This window comes from Nelusetta ayraudi, unplaced genomic scaffold, assembly GCF_046127955.1.
Source record: "Nelusetta ayraudi isolate G7.1 ecotype Tasmania unplaced genomic scaffold, CSIRO-AGI_Nayr_v1 ptg000135l, whole genome shotgun sequence".
Classification (NCBI taxonomy): domain Eukaryota; kingdom Metazoa; phylum Chordata; class Actinopteri; order Tetraodontiformes; family Monacanthidae; genus Nelusetta; species Nelusetta ayraudi.
In genome coordinates this window covers 16,217,506-16,239,078 of record NW_027466185.1, presented here as the reverse complement: position 1 = coordinate 16,239,078, position 21,573 = coordinate 16,217,506, and the positions used below count along the sequence as shown (strand labels likewise).

At 42.2% G+C, this 21,573-nt stretch overlaps 2 protein-coding genes and 1 long non-coding RNA gene across 7 annotated transcripts in view; all 3 read right to left on the bottom strand.

Annotated features, from left to right (window-relative positions):
- LOC142905030 (uncharacterized) overlaps positions 1-21,573 on the bottom strand; it is a 97,598-nt gene that overhangs the window by 52,166 nt on the left and 23,859 nt on the right. The gene's annotated exons all lie outside the window — the stretch shown is intronic.
- On the bottom strand, positions 206-15,778 carry LOC142905185 (formyl peptide receptor 2-like). 4 transcript variants are annotated; one of them, XM_076051712.1, is made up of 3 exons: positions 15,662-15,778; positions 3,693-3,867; positions 206-3,141 (listed from the first exon to the last, which is right to left on the bottom strand). In XM_076051712.1, the coding sequence occupies exons 2-3, from the start codon at positions 3,858-3,860 to the stop codon at positions 2,257-2,259; spliced, it is 1,053 nt and encodes a 350-aa protein (XP_075907827.1). In that variant the 5' UTR covers positions 3,861-3,867; positions 15,662-15,778; the 3' UTR covers positions 206-2,256. The 4 variants fall into 4 exon arrangements, with proteins under 4 accessions (XP_075907827.1, XP_075907828.1, XP_075907825.1 ...); XM_076051713.1 differs by lacking the exon at positions 15,662-15,778 and adding an exon at positions 10,298-10,911; XM_076051710.1 differs by lacking the exon at positions 15,662-15,778 and adding an exon at positions 7,079-7,201.
- Positions 11,724-13,825, bottom strand: LOC142905187 (formyl peptide receptor 2-like). Of its 2 annotated transcripts, none has more exons than XM_076051714.1 (2): positions 13,510-13,825; positions 11,724-12,950 (listed from the first exon to the last, which is right to left on the bottom strand). In XM_076051714.1, exons 1-2 carry the CDS (start codon positions 13,675-13,677, stop codon positions 12,156-12,158), a joined length of 963 nt encoding a protein of 320 aa, XP_075907829.1. In that variant the 5' UTR covers positions 13,678-13,825; the 3' UTR covers positions 11,724-12,155. The 2 variants fall into 2 exon arrangements, with proteins under 2 accessions (XP_075907829.1, XP_075907831.1); XM_076051716.1 differs by having other exon boundaries at positions 13,597-13,702.

Sequence of the window (21,573 nt, the reverse complement as noted above, 5' to 3'; positions counted from 1 at the left end):
AGAGGATCAGCCAGTGCAACACCAGTGTACAGATACTAATAACTGTCTACAGGGTTTCCTTCTAAAACATTTAAAAGAAATAATAAAGCATTTTTATGTTAATTTCTCAACATATACTATAAAAACAATTGATACAAATGATGATCAAAATAGGGATTTTCCTGAGAAGGTTGAACAACACGTAAGTGAGTGAATGAAAGCATGATGATGAAAAATACAACGTTTATTCAAACAAAACAAACAAATATTGTTCATACCATTCAAATATGTGGAACGTTTGTCTGTGTGGACAACAACAGATTTGGAAATGTGGTCGTGATGGTGATATTAAAACGAAATCCACCGTGTGAAAACTGTCATGTCAGAACTGACCAGAAGAGGGAGCCAGCGGGTTTGTAATGTGATAGAGGTTGTAACTGCTGCTGCACTGACGGCGCTGTGGAAATAAACCCAGTGTTCTGTCAGTGACCGACAGCCTCCGCTGTACTGACTGTCAGAAGAACCACGTTTCAGCTCGAATGTGGAAAATACACTGCATGTCTCCATCCTAAAAAAATCCTCTTGGTTCATCAGGAGATTGGCATCCTATTTTAGATGTATGATGGGACCTCAGAAAGGAATCTTTAAAGAGGAGGTGAGGAAGTGCTGAACGTGCTCATTGGTGAGGGTGGAAATGAGGAGGGTGAAACAACAGACAAGGCTAACAAGACAACTCTTTTCTACAAATTGGTTCTGAAATGAGTTCTACTTTTATTATGTTTTGGTTGGCAAATGCAGAACAAACAAAGAAAAACTTGGCTCTCCATGTTTCATCTCAGGAGAGCTTTCATCCTCACCATAGGCTTAATTTCAATAGAATTTTGTCAAAAAAGGACATGGCTTGGTTTTGGTGAGCTCCTGTTCCCGTTTCGTCTGTCACCACAACTTATGTTGAGATGCCAAATATAAAAAAAAAAATGTCTGAGCATAAGAATAAATACAGGACATGGTCTGAACAACACACACTTTAGAATAATGACCAGATTTTATCCATCCATCCATCCATCCATCCAATTTCCATACTGGCTTCTTCTTGAGCTCAGGGTCACGGGGGTCTGCTGGAGCCTCTCCCAGCCGTCGTAGGGCGAAGGCAGGGTGACACAAGCCAGATTTTATCTCATATCAAATTATATGCAAACTTAATAAATTAAAAGTCAATATCCCTGTGACGGACCCAGCAGTAAACTTATAACCTGTGGAGAAACCTGCCAGTGATTGATTGCATCACACTGGACACCTGGGACTCATAGGGCTTCCATTCAGAAGCTTCTGGGAAACCACCTTGTGATCAGATCTTGGGGGCCTTAATTGCATAAGGTCTCTCTAATCCCACCCCCACCCCCCCACCCAACAAACAAACCCAGCGAAACAGTGATACCATAGAAACATAATGAATTAAAATATAGTGTGTTTGCTCACAAGTGCATCACAGTGATGTGTGAGTAATCTGCAGCTCTGCGTTTTATGAGCTGGTCGCTAAGAAGCAAATGCCATAAAAGTCATCTGTGGGGAAGTTGGACGTGAAGCTGATGAAACCATCAGAGCATTTCTCAACAAACACATTTGTAAAGCGTAAATGAGGGCAAAGAGGTTGATTTATGGAAATACTCCTGAAGCCCCAGACAGTGACTATGCTCTTACTTAAGTTCCCTTCTATTTGTATCACTTCCTTCTTCCTTCCATCTCACAAACAGTTCCACTTTTTGCCTGTGACCTTCATTACATGTTGAAATGTTTTCCTGGAAGAGCTAAACTCAGATTTCCAACAAGCAGTTTTAACTTTGGAGTGTTTATCCAGCTCTGCTGTTCCCTGTCAATTCACTGTTAACTTTTGTTTTTGAAAGAACATCTCTACAGGAATATTTGATTTACTGGGTTCTTTGTGCATATCACACAACAATTACTGCTGCCAGCACTTGGTGGACGGGAATATATTGAAAGAATACAGTTGTGTTAAATAAGTTAGAAATGTAATATTAAGCATTAAGCATATTAATATTTAGCATTAAAATCACCAACACATTCATTCATTCATTTTCTATACCCGCTTCTTCCTGATCTCAGGGTCACGGGGGTCTGCTGGAGCCCATCCCAGCTGTCTTAGGGCGAAGGCAGGGTGACACCCTGGACAAGTCGCCAGTTCATCACAGGGCCACATAGAAACAAACAACCATTCACACTCACATGCACCCCTACGATGAGTGAAGAAAGTGAAGTTCAAACTCTGGCCACAACCACTGGGTCAAAATGGCTCATTCTGGCCTCTGCAGAAGTACTTTGTTTTGAGCCGCTGCTCTCATCCAAGGACTGAGTGGTCTGGCCGTTCAGGTCCTCTGCCAGGGCTCTCTTGTACACTCCCGTTAGACTCTGTCTGAAGCGGCCCCTGACTTCCAGCCCCATGCAGAAATACAGTATTGGGTTGACACAGCTGTTGAAGTAGGCCGTGCCCGATGCCAGAGGGTACCAGATCTTCACCACCATGTTCTTACTATCCACCATCTTCACCAGGAGGAGGCAGTGGTATGGTGCCCAGCATATGAAGAAGGCAATGACCAATGAAGCCAATATACGTAAAGGGCGGGACTTCCCCAAAAGGCGGGTGCGTCTGATGCCAACTCCAGCAAAGATGTAGCACACGAGGATGACCATGAATGGCAGGACGAAGCCACACAGGAAGCGGTTCATGTAGAGCACCAACTTCAAGTCACTTTCCGCCACACTTGTCTCTTTCACACCCAAAGAACACTTACTCAAGTTGTTCTTCCCAATGTAGATTTTGCGGTAGACAAAGTACGGACTGCTGAAGATGATGGACGCCACCCAGACGCAGACGGCCACCACTCTGGCGGCAAACAGGGTGCGCCGACGTTTCATGAAGACGGGTTGCCAGATGCAGAGGGCTCGGTCTAAGCTGATCACGGCCAGCAGGAACACGGAGCAGAACATGTTGGCGTACTTGAAGAAGCCGTTGAACTTGCAGAGGAAGAGGCCGAAGGGCCAGTGATCAAAGAAGAGCTTCTTCATGAGCGAAAAGACTCGCGTGAAGCAGAAGATGAGGTCTGCCACCGCCAGGTTCACCAGCCACACATTGGTCACCTTTGCCTGAGGGTGAAATCAGATACAGGATGCCGACAAGGAACATAAAACTGAATCATTGGCATTTTACTTAAATACAAATGTAAAAAATTACAATTGGTGTCTTTTTAATATATGTGGCAGTCAATGTATCCTGTAATGTGAATTTGGTTTTCCGTCGGGAAGCCATTAGAGGTTTCCTAGTGAACATTTGTGAAACAACATAACTCAGAGACCTGAATTGGGCACAACAAACTTAAGACAACCTTAAGACCCTAACCTCAACCCTAACCCTGGCATGTATATTTATTTAAGTTGGGGGTAGGTACACATAAGTTTTTACTTCTTCCTACCCCTTTTCGAGCATGACTAATATTATTTTGATGTATATTTCACTGATGTTTGATTACTTATCCTATTTTTTTATTTATATGTTGTTGTTTTTTTTAGTTTTCTTTCGTATGTTTTGGGTTTTGTATCCCTTTTATTTTCTTATTACTTTTCATGTTCGAAATAAATAAATAAATACATCAAATCAAATCAAATCAACCCTAACCCCAAACCTCCTCATTTTCTACCTTGAGCTTGAATCCAGCCACCCAGATCACCAGGGAGTTCCCCGTGATACCAAGAACAACGGTCATCGTGAAGAGGACGATGGACACATTGTCCATGATGGCATCGATGTCCACACTGGCCACGGTGTCATCTTTGGGTTGCAAAGACAGTGAAGCGTTGGAAGACATTGCGTTCCTGGGAGTACAGCAGAAAAACAAGAGGATGGAAATGTTAATGTCTGAAATGTGAATTTGATTTATTGCATCAGTATCTACCTTATTGTTATGAGTGCCTTTGCATTGCCTTTTTAAAGCATGATCCACTGAGCCCAAAGCAAGCATTTGGTGAAGGGAGTGATGTGACAGTGTGATAGGGTGACCTCTACGCACTTTACCGCACAGTTCTGTAAACAAGGTTTTACGGAAGCAAGTGTGCTTCTCTCAAAAAAGGAAATAAAGAAGGATGTGTAACAGGAAGGCATCCATGTTGCTCAACGTTTTATGTGGTTCAAAAATAAGACATTTATCCATGATCATTACTTGAAATATATAAAGACCTCTGCAATTTTTTTTTAAATCAAGTCATTCACTTAAATCCCTTCAACTTTGACTTCATTTATATTGAGTCAAATTAAGTATTATTAGAGTACTATTAGAGTACTTTTTCAGGCTGGTGTAGATCACTCCTCCAGAAAGCCAATCTGTTCTCACCCAATTGTGGCAAGGATGCGATTACTAATCATGAACCAAGAGTCCATAGTGCCATGTGAACTTCTCCTTTCACAACACCAAAGACAAGAGGTGAAGGTCTGGGAGAAAAACTGCAACATATACAGCGGAAACTGAAGAAAGAGAAGTTAAAACTCTGGCCAAAACCACTGTGTCAAAAAACAAAACAAAACACGCAGAGAGAAACTTTGCTGCACAGTTCGGTCGAACAACTTTTACAGCAATAAAGAAGGAAGTGCAACAGGAAGACATCTATGTTGCTCAGATGTTATGTGGTTCACCAATCACTAATTTTGTTTTTTTTGTTTTCTCTATAAGGGAATAAAGATAACATCATCTTAAGGGGTTGAAGGAAGCTTTCAAACAGAATCCTGGTTTAAAAGACATTCTGGCCCAGATTATCCTTGCGTTTTTTTTCAATCACATTTTTATGTATCTACCTTTAAACTTACCAAGACTGGTTGAATACACATGACGGCTCTCATGGACATTTATCTTTAATTTGAAACTGTTCATGAGAAAGAGTAACAAGAGGGTCTTTTTTGTTTATGCATTCACACTATCCAACAGTTGTTAATGTTGGTTTGTTTGTGCTCGACAAAACAAAAGGAAATCAGCTGACCCACTTTAGGTGCAAATAATATAAAGATCTTAGAGAGCTGGACAAACTGAAACTCAAGAAAAACCAGATGAACAACAGTTGAAAAGCCACTGCAGACATGGGGTTGACGTCCTTATGTCAAAAATTGTGTGTAAAAAAAATAAATCCATGTTTTGAAATGGCACCAAGAGGAAGCAGATCAAAATGAAACAGGATGTGTCTACAGTGTCTCCTGAAAAAGACAGCGATAAGTGGAACATAGCAGCATCAGTCACGCTGGATCCTAAAAGTAGTTTCCCCCCCAAAAACAAACAAACATACACGTTGTTCCTCTACTCCCAGTCACCCAAGAAGTTCAAGGAGTAGTTTACGTCTCCCAAAGGAAGCCACGGTCACCAAGGTCGATCAAAGGAAAGCATATTAGAATCGACATTATGTGCAAAATGCAAAATGTATTATTGGCTTCCACTGAGTCACTTCACACGTCACCAACATGGATCGCACTATCAATGGCACAGTGCGCAGGCAAAAATCAAGTCACTAAACATTACGCACATCTTTAATTGACGTAATTAGGGCTACTAAACACGCAAAGAAATTTGGGGGCTTTAAAAAAAAAGCCCCTGAAAAAAGAACAGCCACTGTCTTATTTAAAATCGCAGGCGATGAATGACGGTCCAAATACAAATAAAATGTTTAAAAAAAAAAAAAAAAAAAGTTTGGCCAGTATTAAACTCCTCACAGTCTTTTAGTTTTGTCAGGGGATTCAATCATTTGTTGAAGCAGCCTCGTCGCACTATTAATAGCTACATGCGTACACCACTGATGATCTACATTGATTGAATGAAATGAAAAAAAAAAAAAAAATGAAATGCTTACGGTTGACATATTTTTTCTTTGTGTGATGGCGCCTTTATGGCCTCTCGCGGCAAATTGTGCTTTAATGTCAGCCTGCTCAACTGCCGGGGATCTGATCTACCTGGTTGACACATGGATGATTCTGTAACACACAGCTGGCTGGGTGGACTGAGGGTCGACTGGCACCGGTGTGTCTCTCTTTGGAAGGAACACCAGCGTGGTCAGCAGCTGTTGGCAACACGGTTCCTTGTCACACGGTGTTCTGAAGGGCTGCTCTCCATAGTGACCATGCTGCCGTTGTTAGCTTTATTATCTTCACCTCTGGGTGTACATGCTTTGGTACTGATCGGTATAAATGAATGTGTTGTTCGTCAAAGCCCACTGGAAACCGCTTCAGAAATCCTTTCCAGACATAACCACTTAGTGTCGCCAACGGACCAACAAGGGTAGAAATGTACGTACGCAAAAGACTTGACGTGAAGCACCGCACATTTCCACGGTCAAAAAATGTTTCGTACATCTGAACGTGAACATGGAAACGTGCGTACGCCGGGTTTTCATACGTACGTATCTTTTGTACATTAGGCCCCAGGTGTTTGGGAAGTATGTGCTGGCTGCACAGGTGTCTCATATTATAATAAAACAAGTCATAAACTATAGTTTGGTTTAAAATAATAATAATAATTAAACCTGCAAGCAGGGTTTGCGGGACTGAGCCTACGTGGCCGCTGCCGACCCCCGATAACCCCTGACCTCTGCCGACGACCCCCGACCTCTGCCGAAGCCCGACGATGCCCCCCCGAAATCCGCAAACTCTGGAAGAAGTCTAAATAATCATAAGCCTGTGTATGCAAATGATGCAGATTTTTCACCTCCAGTTTTTATTTTTTGGATGAGGCTGTCAAATTTAAATTTTAGGCCTTGATGAGACAAACACGTGGGTGTTTGAATGAGCTCCGCTTTTGCAACCTTGGAAACAAACTCTATGAACTCGGTCATTTCTGCGTCTACATGAAATGGGCTGGATCTTAAAGACTTAAAGTGGGGGAACAGAATGTCCAAATTGTGACACATAAATACCCTGTCAACAGGCAGAACATGATCAAAGCAGCATTTTGACGGTAGGAAAGCCCAATTCAACATGTACACAAAGATTCACATGCCTATACAAATTAATTTATTTCCTTAGTTGCAGTAAGGAGAATTGTGAATGCCTTACCTCACGGCAGTGGGTAAAGGGAGTGAGCAAAGGGCTGAGCTGCAGTTATACATCTGTCGTTGTGGGGTGTTGTCCAATCACAAGCCAGCATTTATGATTGTCATGTTTGAATAGCCAATAGTACTGTCCCACATTGCTGCTTTTATCATGTTCAGCCTGTACTGTAGGTACCCGTTAAAAAAAAACAAAAAACAAAAAGTTATGCAGTCAGTGTTCTGCGTTGCGGATCTTTCATGCTCAAAGCCGATCAAACATTCTAAGAACTATAGCCATAAATATAAACAATTAACACAATGATTTAGAGGCTGGTAAACATTGTTTATTGTCTTATACTTTGTTCAGTGCATAAAATTGGAAAATTGGAGACAGCAGAAAACAAAGTTTGTCGTACCAAAAAAATTAGAGCGTACACGACGTAGAGCTTGATGAGACGAACAAGTGGGTTTTTGTTGCACGAATTTTCGACGTTCCAAGCAGGCACTACAGCCATTAAAGTTTTTTTCTCATGTCTCGGTTTTTGAAACCTGGGAAACAAATGCTTCCAACTCGACCATTTCTGCATCTACAGGAAAAATATAGGCATCATCGTTTAGCCAAGGTCTTCAGAAATCTAACTGTGTAACTTTTATCCAAGTGTGAATAACGGTGTAGGCGTGGCCAGTGAATGAATGGACAGTCCGACTTAGGGGGTTTCAAACAACTTGAAATATCTCACTTCCTGTTTGTCGTATCAATAAAATTAGAGCGTCGGCGACGTAGAGCTTGATGAGACGAATGCGCGGGTGTTTGTTGCACGTCAATGCGAAATTAGGGGGCGCTGTGGCCATGCTAGTGGCGCTCTGGAGGAGCTCTTGCCCTGATTTTTTAATCACAGGAAGATTTTCGCAACCTTGACAAGTGATCACAATTTGGTGCCAATCAAAGCATGTTAGGGGGGTGAAAATGGGGTAGACAGTTCCCATTTTCTCTAGGGGGCGCTATTGAGTGGATGCAGAATTTTTTTTCGAGAAATTAAATCTTGGGGCAGGCCGAATCTGCATGCATTGGTGAGTTTTGGAATATGGGAAAGGGGTGAAAATGGGGTTCAAAAGTTTTTTTGAAAAAGACCTTTACTTTGAAGGGCCATAAAATTAAAACTAAAGCCTCTATTACAAAGTTTTTGATGATTAAAGGTCATGAAGGTGTGGTCTACATCATACTCCGATTTCAAGTCTGTCGCACCTATGGTTCCTGATCCTGTTTTGAGATTTTTTCAAACAAGTGAAAGTATCTCACTTCCGGTTTGTTTGGGGTAATAGGTTAGCATTTATGAAAATTAGGTATGAATTCAAGGAACACGAGGGTCTGTGTCCCATGTGTCTATGACCTTCCTAAAGGTTGCTATGGCCATTTTAGCTTTTTGGTCTGTGTAGGGGCGCTATTGAGCAAGTGTGTAAAATTCTTTCAAAAAAATATTTTTTTTACCGGTTCTGACCTGCATGCAAGATTGAGCGAGGATCCAGGTATGTTAAGGGGGTGAAATTAGGGTTTGAGGCGGCGTGAGACCGAGAAAAATAATAACCATACGAAGAACAAACGCGTCTTCGCCTTGCGATGAGACCTGCTCTGCTTCAGAGCTGGTCTATCGCCGGGGCTCAGTCCTGAATAATAACATTTTGTTCAATGTGCTTTGTGAGTTTGCCTATTGTCTGTGTGGGTTCTCTCCAGATACAGTCCAAGACATGCAAGAGAGGCAAATTCCAAACTCTAAATTTGCTGTATACGAGTGAGTGAGAGTGCAAATAGTTGTTGGTCTACATGTGGTCCTGTGATTTACTGCTGGCAGCTGAAATAGACTTAATGAAGACATCTGGAACTGGCTCCAGCAACGCCTCCCCTCATCCGCCATAGAAAATGGTTGGGTGGATGCTGTGGAAGCTAAGCATAGCTAAAATTTCGACAAAGTGCGATTGCGATTTGCAGGTGTTTCCACTGAATGGTGTGAAGTGCATAAGATGAAATTCTCGTCTGGCGAGATTTGACCAGAATTACGTTTGCTTTTGTTTGTTTAAGTTTGTTTGCTGTCCAGAATTGTTGTCATATTTTTTTCGTTGATGACTTGTAAAAAATATTCCGTCTCCTCCTCCGCCCAATCATAACGCAGCATTTTCACTGGTCAGTGAACCGGTCACGTGACCCGTACGTCATGTCTGGTAACATGTAAATGCCAAAAAAGAGTTTCCATGACACTGTTGCGATATACCTCTAAATGGATACATGTGAAAAACCACCTCATGACAGCGTCAACACCTTTTAGCCATATATGAGAGCTTTTTCCAAGTTTAGCTGCTTCCATCACCAGTTTTTATTGCCATATTTAGGTTTTGTACAATTCTAGGGGTCATGGAAATGCAGCTAGTGTGACCAGTGTGTGGATGATGAGTACCTTTATTTTACTAAACTCAGACAAAATGAAGATACCGGAGCCACAACATGTCAGAAAGTCAAGCAAAGGATATAATAACTCCAGATAGTGTTTCCCTTTTGTCCTGTTGTTGATCAGGACCAAACCTCTATGACTAAAATCACCCAAATTAAACATACCCTGTCTCAAGTTGCCCCGTAGCCCTGAGTGCAGGAAGAACTGGGTATGAAAAATGGATGGATGCCTCAATCAGAAATAGAGAAACAAGTACATTCATTAACTTAATTAACTAGACTGGACTGCTGTCAATTCTTTTATCTGGCTGCCACAATAAATCCATCAAAATCCCTTCAGTTGCCTCCAAACTCTGCAGCTTGCATAGCGAAGAAAAAAAAAATAGTAAAAGTAACACACTTCTCCTGTATTGACATTGCAAAATGAGATGTTTTAATACGTACGCTTTTGTGTGTGCGTGCGTGTGTGTGTGTGTGTGTGTGTGTGTGTGTGTGTGTGTGTTTACATTGTCAGTCTACTTGAACTTGCTGGTAAACACTAACTGCTTGCTTAGACATGACAATGATTATGTTGTGTGGGTAGTTTGTCCATCATCTTGTTTCACTCTGAACTCTTCACACAGTCTTTTCAAATGTATGTATGTGTATATATACATATATATGTAAAGGAAAGGCATATAAAGCAACAGATGTATCATTGTGTCTCATTCACACGAATTCCAGACTGGACTCAGAGTTGAGTTTAATCAACACAAAGAAACTTGCCATCAAAGTATTTAACAAAGTTAACACAACACCTACCTGTGGCTGTCTGACCAGCTGCTTCAGTCACGGTGCCTGTTTTGCTGAATGCAGTCACTGAGGTTGCGTCTTCCTCGTTATTATTATTATGACTTGCGTCTGTCCACACCTTGGTGCCTGCTTCTGTTTTCTCCTGCTGCCAGGCTCGCCGTGTCTTCCTATCCTGTATTCATCACACACATAGAGAAGGGAACCTCTTCTGGCCGCAGCACTTTCAATAGGCGCACGCACACAGACACGCACATGCACACGCAAGTACGCACACGCACGCGCATGCACGCACCAATTGCAAACCCAAGGAGGAAAAAGGACTCAAGTCTGGGCTGTAGAATGACGTGGCAGTGTAAGGCAGGAAATTAAATGACATGGTCCTTGAGAGGAGACAGGACAACCCTGTTGTAGCTGCTGCTGTTCACTGGCCAAGTGGGGAAGTAAAAGTTCTTTTCCCCATGTGGCTCCTGTGCTGCTACTTTGTTCCAGATTGCAAAGTCAAGCATTTGATTTTAACGGCAATTTTTTTTTTTTAATATGGTTTGGCTGAGTTGTTCATAATAAAAGGGACACAGGTGTGACATTATATAATAATAGTGATGGAAAATAACAGTGGTGAAAATGATTTGAAACAAAAGCTGTTTGCTGTCATGTCGTCCAGGGTGGACCACACATTCTAGTGAAGACAGCTGGAAGAGGCTCAGGGACGCGGACGGGAATAGGAAATGCATGTGAAACTGGATGAAAATATTATTTTCCAGAAATTGTCCTAAAGCAAATTGTTGAAAAAGTGCATTTTGGAGGTATTGAGTTCACATTCATATAGATACAAGAATATTCTACATTTGTTACTGTTTTAGTTTCTCTCAACTGATGAGTCACCAGTGATGAGACAAACTAAACACACTCAAAATTATTCTGATAATCAAAGAGGAAAGAAATGTGGGCTAAAACGTTTTAAGTCGTCACTGCAGGTCTCGACTCCTCACATCTGTCTCCCCCTTCAACTCTCTTCATCTCTGCTGCTGGTCTCTAAACATTCTTGTAATTAGGTACGTTTTTTTTGTATTTCGTATTTTTCATAAAGACAATAAAAAACAAAGATGTCTTCTGATGACATCAAGTGGTGAATGGAAACAAGTGCATATATTGTCAATTCACAAGTCTTAGGTTTCATCATGCTGTTGATTCTAACTGGAAAAGTGGACTCTGCATTGCAAACAGTGACTTCAGAAAATGTTATTTTTCCTTTCAACTTTTAATGCAAACGTGAAGGCACAACAAGCATCAAAGACATTTCCGAGACATAACCTCTCTGCTTCTGTGTCAAAAATAATTATAGACCAATTTCTCTCGTGTTGCATGGTGAGTATCGTAGATATCCTTATACACTTAAATATTTCCAACCCAAGAAGTTTTCTTATGCAGCATCATTTTGAAACAAAAAACAACCCAAGAGCAAAACAACAGAGCATTGGAAAAATATTTTCGTGGAATGTTAAAAAGTTTTTTGAAATTGAAAAGTAAGTGCAATCCACAGTCACATTTGGCCATGCTTGTTCATCCAACCTTTCTGGGTGGGATCAAAACTGAAATGTTAAACCTTTGGTGTGTCGATACCTTCACACTGTATCTTGGTTAATTTCTAGAGCACCGTAAGACACTTTTTTCACAGCACCAACAAAGGTGAGAGGCGAAGGTGGGAGCTTCAGGGACTGGAATCATCTGGACTCTATCATGAAAAGCCGAATCCTATGCAACCACAAGCAAAAAGGAAGACGTTCAAACTCTATTCACGGCCACAACCACTTGGTCAAAATGGCTCCTTCTGGCCTCTGCAGCAGTACTTTGTTTTGAGCCGCTGCTCTCATCCAAAGGACTGAGTGGTCTGGCCGTTCAGGTCCTCTGCCAGGGCTCTCTTGTACACTCCCGTTAGACTCTGTCTGAAGCGGCCCCTGACTTCCAGCCCCATGCAGAAATACAGTATTGGGTTGACACAGCTGTTGAAATAGGCCATGCCCGATGCCAGAGGGTACCAGATCTTCACTATCTTGTTCTTACTATCCAACGTCCTCAACAGGAGGATGCAGTGGTACGGCGCCCAGCATAGGAAGAAGGCAATGACCAATGAAGCCAATATACGTAAAGGGCGGGACTTCCCCACCAGGCGGGTGCGTCTGATGCCAACTCCAGCAAAGATGTAGCACGCGAGGATGACCATGAATGGCAGGACGAAGCCACACAGGAAGCGGTTCAAGTTAAGCGCCAGCACGACGTCAGCGCCGACGTGTTTCACATTGAACACACACGGAGTGGAGTTGTCCCTCCGAGTGTAGATTTTGCGGTAGACAAAGTACGGACTGCTGAAGATGATGGACGCCACCCAGACGCAGACGGCCACCACTCTGGCGGCAAACAGGGTGCGCCGACGTTTCATGAAGACGGGTTGCCAGATGCAGAGGGCTCGTTCCGCACTGATCACGGCCAGCAGGAAGACGGAGCAGAACATGTTGGTGTACTTCAAGAAGCCGCTACACTGGCAGAGGAAGAGGCCGAAGGGCCAGTTGCCAGTGAGGCGATTATAAATGCTGAATATTTGTGTTAAGCAGAAGATGAGGTCCGCCACCGCCAGGTTCACCAGCCACACGTTGGTCACCTTCGCCTGAGGGTGAAATCACATTTTACAGGATGAGGACCAGGAACATTAAAAAAAACAACAATTATTAACATTTTACTTAAATTCTAAACTGAAATTTGACAGTGGATACTAATAGTCTTCTAATATATGTGGCAGTAAATGTGGTGAATGCATCCTGCAATATGAATTTGGCTTTCCATTTGGAGTTTTCTTGGTGAAAATGTTTGACTTGTGAAACAACATAAGTGTCGGTGAGCTGAACTGGTGACAACATACTAAAAGCACTTGCAAGTTACACTTTAACCACTATACGTGTTTAATTCACACACAAAAATGTAATTATAGCCACATGGAATAAGCAAAAAAATCTAATATTCCAACACGTTTCAAACAGAAGACGGCCGACTAATAAGTGCCGTTGTTTGCAATCTTTCTTTGAAATCTTGAAAGAATAATAAGTGTATTGTGAGTTTGATATTACAATAATCCCCTCCTAGCGTTTTGTTGTACAGGTTATTGATGTTAGGGGCACTTGAGAATGAGCCTTGGTGCTCTCACTGCTAAGCAGTCCGAGATTTTCTACCTTGAGCTTGAATCCAGCCACCCAGATCACCAGGGAGTTTCCTGCGACGCCAACAACTAAGGTCACAAACGAGAGAACAATGGCCACCGCGGTCAAGACGTAACGGGTGTCCACCGTTGCCGTCTGGTTCTTGCCGAGTTGAACATACAGAGAGGCGTTGGAAGACATTGTGTTCCCTGGAAGAAGAACAATAAAATGGTAAGGTTATCCAATGTGTCAACCCTTTAAAGTTTGCACCAAGAAAAAGGCTATGGAAAATCCTTTTCTTTGCATTTTTTTAATTCCTCGGGGCAACAATAGCAAGATTATAGATCATACATGTAAACCAAGTGGCAGAGATGGCCCAATCAGGTTGAGTTTGGTTTCAACTCATTTTTCAATAGGGTACAAGGACTCAACATGTGCTCCACCAAACAGTTGAGCAGAACGTAAACGTTTTTTTTGCAAGAAAATATTAACTGATCTCATTTTTATCACACTTTTTTTTAAAATCACATTGTTGTGCTTGCATGCCAGATAGAACTCTTTCTAAACCCATTAGATTTATGTTCGTATTCGCTTTAGTTATCATGCACGGAGTTCATAGATATGGTTTTTGCAGGGAGTGAGGAGGCAGTGGCACGTTTGCTTACACTGCACTCGTCAACAGTTTTGTTCATCTGGTTTTGTGGAAGAATGTACGGAAGAGCATTAGGGCCTCAAGAAGAGACAAAAAAATTAAGATGTCATTTTTTTTCAAGTTTCAAATTTTGAGAGTAAAGTTGAAATTTCTTGATTTCAGTCAAGATTTCGAGAATACAGTTGATGTAAAAAAGACGACATTTCAGTGACAGAATAAAGTGGAACAGCTCTGCACGCAAGTCTAGTGGAGTAGTTTGCCAGTTTCCTGATGACTGTGGCTGAACCTGGTGGGATACACCTGTTTACACCAGTTTACTTTTAACTGTGGGCAACTGGGTTCATCCATCATCCATCCAGTCGACTCGCCAAGGTCCACTTTATTTGCGTCGACTTTATTCACGACATTTTGACTTGGAATTTTGATGAAATTTCAACTTAAAACTCAAAATAATAATAAAAAAACAATAAAAATCTCCTTCCTGTAATACATTTTCTCTTCTTGTGGCCCATATCCTCTTTCGTAAGAAAAGGCACAACTGTTTGAAAAAGTGATGTTTAGAAGAAAATGTAGCAGGAAGACGTCTTTGTTCCTTAAATGTGATGTGGTTCACCACAGCAGCATCCCACCATTACACTTTGCTCAAACTTAAGATGAAAGTGTTCAAACGCACTCCTGGTGTAAAAGGAAGGTATTGCATTGTCAGCCATACCATTACTTTTATCATCTCCCTTTCCATCATTCAGCTCTGCTCAGACTGATTAAAGACTAAAGACCAAGTTATATGTCAACTGGGAATGTTCTGGAGTTCAGGACACTTGTGTCTGTCTGTCCCCCTCCCCTCTCCTTCCATCTCTGTCCTTGGTCTTCAAATATTAATATAAGAATCCCCTCCAATTTAATGAAACTCGCCTGAATCACTACTGTTGCCATAAACTTTGTGAAAAGCCAAGTAATTGTGTTTGCAGCACACATACAACATACTATTAACATCAGTTAACTTCAGATAAAATGATATTTGAATATATAAAATCAACAATACTACTACAGGAATCAATGACAAAAGTGAAGGGAGTTTTTTAAAGAAACAGAAGTTTTCTAAAAGCAATTTTTTGTAAGTGTGCAAACAATTCTGAGCAAAGATCCTGTGCTCTGCTGACATCAACTGGTGATTTGAAAGAAGTGCGTGTTTTGTGAACTAATCCTCCGTTTTTATTTATTACCTGCTGTTGATAAAAAAACAACTCAAAAACTATACCACCAAAACCATAAATATCTACATAAAATACATCTCACATCTCACACATCATACAGTTTCAACAAGCGTACTTTTGCCTTTAAGGAACAAACAAGAGGGCACAACAGATATCAAATACATTTTCTTCAGAAGGCCATGACTATGTTTAAAACAATCACCATTTTTTTCAAATGAAGGATATACACTAAATATTAAAACTATGGCATTTAGGCACTTAGGAAATTCTCTCTGTGTCATTACTCTCTCCTCTCTCCTGCCTTACCCTCTTTGCTTACCTGCATATGTAATCCCTGGGCAGAAGGAATTGATTTCTTCCTTTAAGAGCTCAGGCTGCACACCAGCTAGCACGCATCTGCCCACACGCACCCTCTCATTTTCTCATTTTAAAGCTGTCATTCCCTTAACTATCATGACATAACAACAAATTTCTAAGGCAATTCTGCCACCAAAGCCAAATGGTCTGTTCCATCCCTATAATTTTTATTCTATGTAGGGAATGTGCAGCGGAATAAGCGGAAAGTGCCACAAAAAGACTCACTAAAGTAACATCAATATGTTTAATCATTGTACGCTCTGTTGGTGACACCCAGAGTGACACCCGATGCTCTCTAGTCCTGATAATGTTGTAGTCTTGGTTGGTGCCGTCTTCACTACAACGCAACATTGTACTGTGACATAAATGTTCAATTTTGATGTTGCTGAAGGAGGAGGTTGGTGGATTCCTTGAGGAATCATCAACATCTGCATAGCGGCATCAGTTGTGTTCAGGTGAAACATGACACCATCACAAAATGTGTTTCCCGGCTGTGGGCAGCGCTTCGTTTTCATATCGCTGTCACGACGACGTCCGACATCTGACATCCTTTCGTGATAAGAAAGCCATTTTCAGCCAACTGTATTGCGTTGTGTCATCATGAGTGAGATGTCATTGTCTCCTGGGCTGCCCTCAGCTTGACCCTTCAATAGCCCCCCTGAGCTGTGAGCTCTAACGCAGATAGATGCTCCTCTGCTGTCTGTTTGGTGTCGATAGGAATAATAACAGCTCAGAGTGAACATTGACCTTCATCCATGTGGAGTGAAAGGTGGCAACGATGACATGGAGACCCTGTGAGACGCTACGCTAGACTGATTCTCAGCACGCTGCACATCACAAATGCACCAGGTGTCCAAAACTTTACAAGGTGGCTCAGATTGAATTCCCTCACATTGTAGATGTATGTGACTCTACCTTGTGACTTTAGACGCTGTCCTACTGTCTTGCTGCTTTGATGGCTTCAGTTCTCAGTTCAGTTTATTTCATGGCCCAAAAAGCAAATGGGGTTGCAGCTCATTGGACTACGTAAAGTAAAACATAAAAAACATACAATGACACAATCACACATCATAAATTCATATTGTATATCGATATTAATATAAATAGCATGATCTATATAATGAAGAATACGATAAATATAAATAGCACGCTACCATAAAGACTATAACTCCTAATTAAACGTGTAAGAGTATAGTGCTCCATAAAGTGTATTAGGTCAAATAGAGTGCAGTCTCACAGTGCATTTGCCAATACATACAGCGATAGAGTAGACATTGCGCATCTCGCAGCTACTTTGAGGCACAGATCAACAGAAACGACTCTGACTCTCCTCTCTATTAGTGTTGCCTCTGGTGTTATTGATTGCTCCATTTTGCAAAGCGCTTTGAGGCACCTTTGTCTGTGATCTAACACCTTACGAATAAAAGCCAATTGATTGATTGATCGATTGATTATTAGATTGTATTATTTCTACCTTGAAATGCTGAGCAGCACTTCCCACTTTTAGCTCTCAGACCTTTCTACTGATGGTTGCACTTGGAGCGGGCGGCTCTGTTGTAATTGGCCCCTTTTCCTGTCAACTGTGTGACTCACTGTGAGTTGATGAGCTTTTCCTCTCCACTGTATACATGTCCACTAAGCCAGGATGAGCTGCAGTTTATCCCCTCACATGAGCTCAATAATGATTTCCTCCCCCGGCCGGCACAGACCTGGCAACCCTTCTCTCTCCGCCAATCAATGGACAGAAAGAGCCCCCTGAGCATTGGGACAAAGAGGGCATCGATCTGTGGCCAGTGTGTGTGAGATAAACACCACCCGCCACACAAATAACACTACATCTCAACACCGATGATTGATGGGGAATCCCAGGGGAGCGAGGGGACTGCCCGTTAACACGCACTCGTTCAACAGTTCTGCTTTTCTGTAATTTTCACTATAGATTTAATGTTATCATAATGATGACATGAAGTGGAAGCACCTGCCAAGCCTGCAGCATTTCAAATATATTGTGTAAGGGTTGTGAAAGAATTAACAGCCATGTCTTATTATTAATATATTGCAGTCGCTGGCACTGACCCAGCCTAATGTGGCAAACCTCAATAGCGTTCCTTCTTCTTCTTCTTCTTCTTCTTCTTCTTCTACTTCTTCTTCTACCGCTGTATCCGGAGTTGGATCGTGGGGGCAACATTCTCAGCAGAGACGCCCAGACTTCCCTGGCCCCAGTCTCCTCCTCCAGCTCATCCAGTGGGACCCTAAGACGTTCCCAGGCCAGCCGAGAAACCTAGTTCCTCCAGCGCGTCCTGGGTCTTCCTCAGGGTCTCCTCCTGCATGTCCGAAACACCTCCCCAGGGAGGAGTCCAGGAGGCATCCCAAACAGATGCCCGAGCCACCTCAGCTGGCTCCTCTCCATGTGGAGGAGCAGCGGCTCTACTCCAAGCTCCTCCCGGGTAACTGAGCTACTCACTCTGCCCCTAAGGGTGACCCAGCTCCTCACCCTGTGCACAAGGGTGCCCTAGCCCCAAGATCTGCAATCTTGTTCTCTCGGTGATTGGGAACGTAGATCGACCGGTAAATCGAGAGCTTCGCCTTTTGGCATCATGCCTAACCTGATATGGTTTAGTCAGAGGGCCCAAAATTGACAGGGAGCATGGCATTGGTCCACCCTCCAGCCTCCCCTAACCGTAACCCTAATGGGAGGTCGGACCAATGGGCAGTTCCCGATTGGCTGCCAGGTCTGTCTGTAGACGCACATGTCAAAATTAGTATCCCAACCCATCTCTTTCTTTCTCTGCGCAAAACTTCTTTAAAAGTGCAGACACACACCCACTTCAACACAGTGTGGTATTTTAGGAACTAAGTTGCACTGTAGTTGAGTGAAAGGGAAGCGGTTCCTTCATAAAAAAAAAAAAAAAACTGGCTTGGTCACGACTGCCAAAAATAAGGTGACATCAATAAGTATTAATCTGAGAAATAACCAAGAGAATGTCTTTTCCTTACACAAAATAAAAATGCTTTCCGATCGCTGAAAATTCATTTGTGACAAGTTCTGTTTTTAGTACTCAAGTAACCATCGTGGTTGCTTCAAGGTCATAATCATATACAAACACACACATACGCGTGCACACACACACAAACCCTACACAGATGAACACACTCGTCCGCACAGATTTTGTCAGTGACTGCGAGGAACTAACTGCAGCGCAATAATGAAAAACTCGGTGTGCAGACTGCGGTGTGCCATCAGTGTCCATCACGCTGAGATACGACACGCATTAGGGCCTCAGTTACAAGCTCGACATTCCTCAAAAAAAGATGCAATCTTGGTAAATATGCGCTGCGAGAAGAAACGGAGCACAGGGGGTTTGGCTGCGAGGAGAAGATGAACCGACGGTGACGACGAGAGTGCGTTGGGCGTAACATAGACGGGCCAGAGTGCGGACGTCGATCCGAAGCAGAAGAACTGCGACATATTAGCCTCAGCAGATGCTCTTTATGTAATCAGGCTGGTCATGGAAGCACCTTGTCACCGAGGTCGAAAACATTCACTCTGCCAGGTCCTTGTGGATAGCGACAACTCAACAGTTGAAGCTGTTCTTCCGCTTTAAAGTGAAGTCAGTGAATCTCTCTTGCGACTATAACCTACAAAAATACAAGCTGAACTTAGGATCTTTAATAAAAGTGCATTCCGTTTGATCTTTGAAGCCGCAATTTCCAAATTAGGAAGTAGGAATCTTGACCGTCCACAGTTCATAGGTTGTTATGACAGGACCCATTGTTGAGAAAGACATGGAACATGACAGCATTTATTAGCCACCTTGTCTTCTCTTTGTGTCATGGATTAAAATTGTTCAGGCTCCATCTCTACATATAAGAGCAGTGTCAGGGTACTTTACATGTAAAGCTGGTGTGAACCTTTTAAAAAGTCAGTTTCTGGTTCATGTGATTGTGGCAGGGACAAACCTTCTTTTCACAGGTAAGTATTTTTTTCCCTCAAACTTAGTTTGAGAAAAAAGGGTTAAATGTGCCCTATTTAGAGGTTTGAGAAGAAACAGCGACATCAAGTGTTTTCGTTTTAGATTGCAGCGCTCACCCTCTCACCCTCCCTCTCCCAAGCTTCCCCGTGAACTGCGGTGGCCTGCGCACACAAACTTGTGTACCTTATCCAGATTCCTCTTTGTTGGTTTATTTGAGGACTCGAGCGTTCATACTAGATACGGAATGCAATGTCAGTGGGGCTGGATTGTCCACACCTTGGGAGGCTTCCACCAATGCATTAGAAATCCTGGAGTGCTCAGTGGACAGCCTCATTTTTTTTTTCTTTTGCTTTCGTAAAATATTTAAAGACTTGTTTTTGCAAGTAAATTTAAAATACAGTCTTTATTGATTGATTCATTGATTAGTTGATTGATTGAATTTATCCAGTAATTTTGAAAGCACAGAAACAACAATTCAGGATGGTTTTAAGTCAACTGACTGTACATCTTTCTTTGACTGAACACGCTGAGAGAAGCTAAATGCTTATATACGCCTCACCTACAAATAATAATACTAATACTACTACTACCTCTACTACTACTAATAATAAGAATAATGAACGACTTTCTTCTGACAAAAAAAATTTGAAACAAGAAAATATATAAATTCAAATAATAATATAGACGAAAAAAAAGTTTTTTTTTGCTGCTTATATTCCTCAAAGATATCGGCACAGACTGTTTTAAAAACCATTAATGAGTTACACATCTTTCATTGTATATCGATGTTGTTCCATAATTTTACCCCATAACAGATACACAACATCTTTTAATACCTTTACAGCTCTTTTTACAGTAAACATACAAACTCTTCTAATGCGATACTTGTTTTGAAAAGAACTTTTGAACACTTTCTGAGAGTGACCTTTGTTTAACACGGAACGTTATTTGCACAATTCTGTAGTACTGCAAATCATGGAGAGATGAGCTTCAAATAAAAAAGGAGGGAGGCATGCGATGGAACGGGTTTATCCCTTTTCATTCATACCTTTGTGCTTTCATTTACAACAAAAACGCACATCATTGGAGAACTTCCCATCCTGGCAAAGGAAAAGTGGTGAGCTGCTGAGTGGATCCCATTGAAAACCCAGCCAGCTTCCATCTGGTGATGTGGGTCAAGTCTTCTGCAGTCTTTCTTGCTGTGGATCCCCCCTTCACCACCACCATTGAGCATCAGCTGAGGCAGAGGGTGCAGAGACTAATTGAGTGTCGGTGCTGGGTGAATAAAGCCACTCTGGTAATGGTCTGGCTCAGCAGCGGATGGGAGCGATAAGGTGCGGCGGGTTGATACGGTGTCAGAAAGAGGAGTTTCCCCGGCCGGCGCTGCCATCGCTCTGCTTTCTCCTGCTGTCGGCAGACGAGGCCGCAGATAATATCTCGGGTGAGAGGAATGCACACTCAGCCCTTAGCGCTGATAACGACATCATCTCCCGCCACTGAAGGGAGGGAGTGGGGGTGGGTGGGAAGAATATTAGGAACTTGATGGCAAACGCTGCAATATATAAAGTGTGTGTTGCTGGTGCCGGCAGTGTTTCAGAGTGTAACGATGGCAGCATGGTGGCTATTGGAGCAGCTCCCCGGTGACGTGGGGCGGCAGCAGCGACGTTACGCTGCTCCAAATGTATTACACCAATGATCCTGTGCATCTGAACAAAAGAATTCAACACAGTGGTGTCCTTAGTATAAGGATTGTACCTGTGTTTTGCATTTGTATTTATTGGTTTTAAAAATAACTTTACAAATATGTAATCACAAATATCAAATATATGTTTAAAGGTCCAGTGTGTAATATTTGGCTAGATTTATGTCTTTATATATTGGTAAAAGCATAACATTACTG

Bases quoted from the DNA above. Each gene is read 5' to 3' on its own strand.
- LOC142905185 (XM_076051710.1), bottom strand. From the start codon at position 7,131: ATGTATAACTGCAGCTCAGCCCTTTGCTCACTCCCTTTACCCACTGCC. The intron at 3,868-7,078 runs GTAAGGCATTCA...CTGTACTCCCAG, and splicing joins CCTTTACCCACTGCCGTGAG to GAACGCAATGTCTTCCAACG. The intron at 3,142-3,692 runs GTAGAAAATGAG...TTTCACCCTCAG, and splicing joins TGGCTGGATTCAAGCTCAAG to GCAAAGGTGACCAATGTGTG.
- LOC142905187 (XM_076051714.1), bottom strand. From the start codon at position 13,677: ATGTCTTCCAACGCCTCTCTGTATGTTCAACTCGGCAAGAACCAGACG. The intron at 12,951-13,509 runs GTAGAAAATCTC...TTTCACCCTCAG, and splicing joins TGGCTGGATTCAAGCTCAAG to GCGAAGGTGACCAACGTGTG.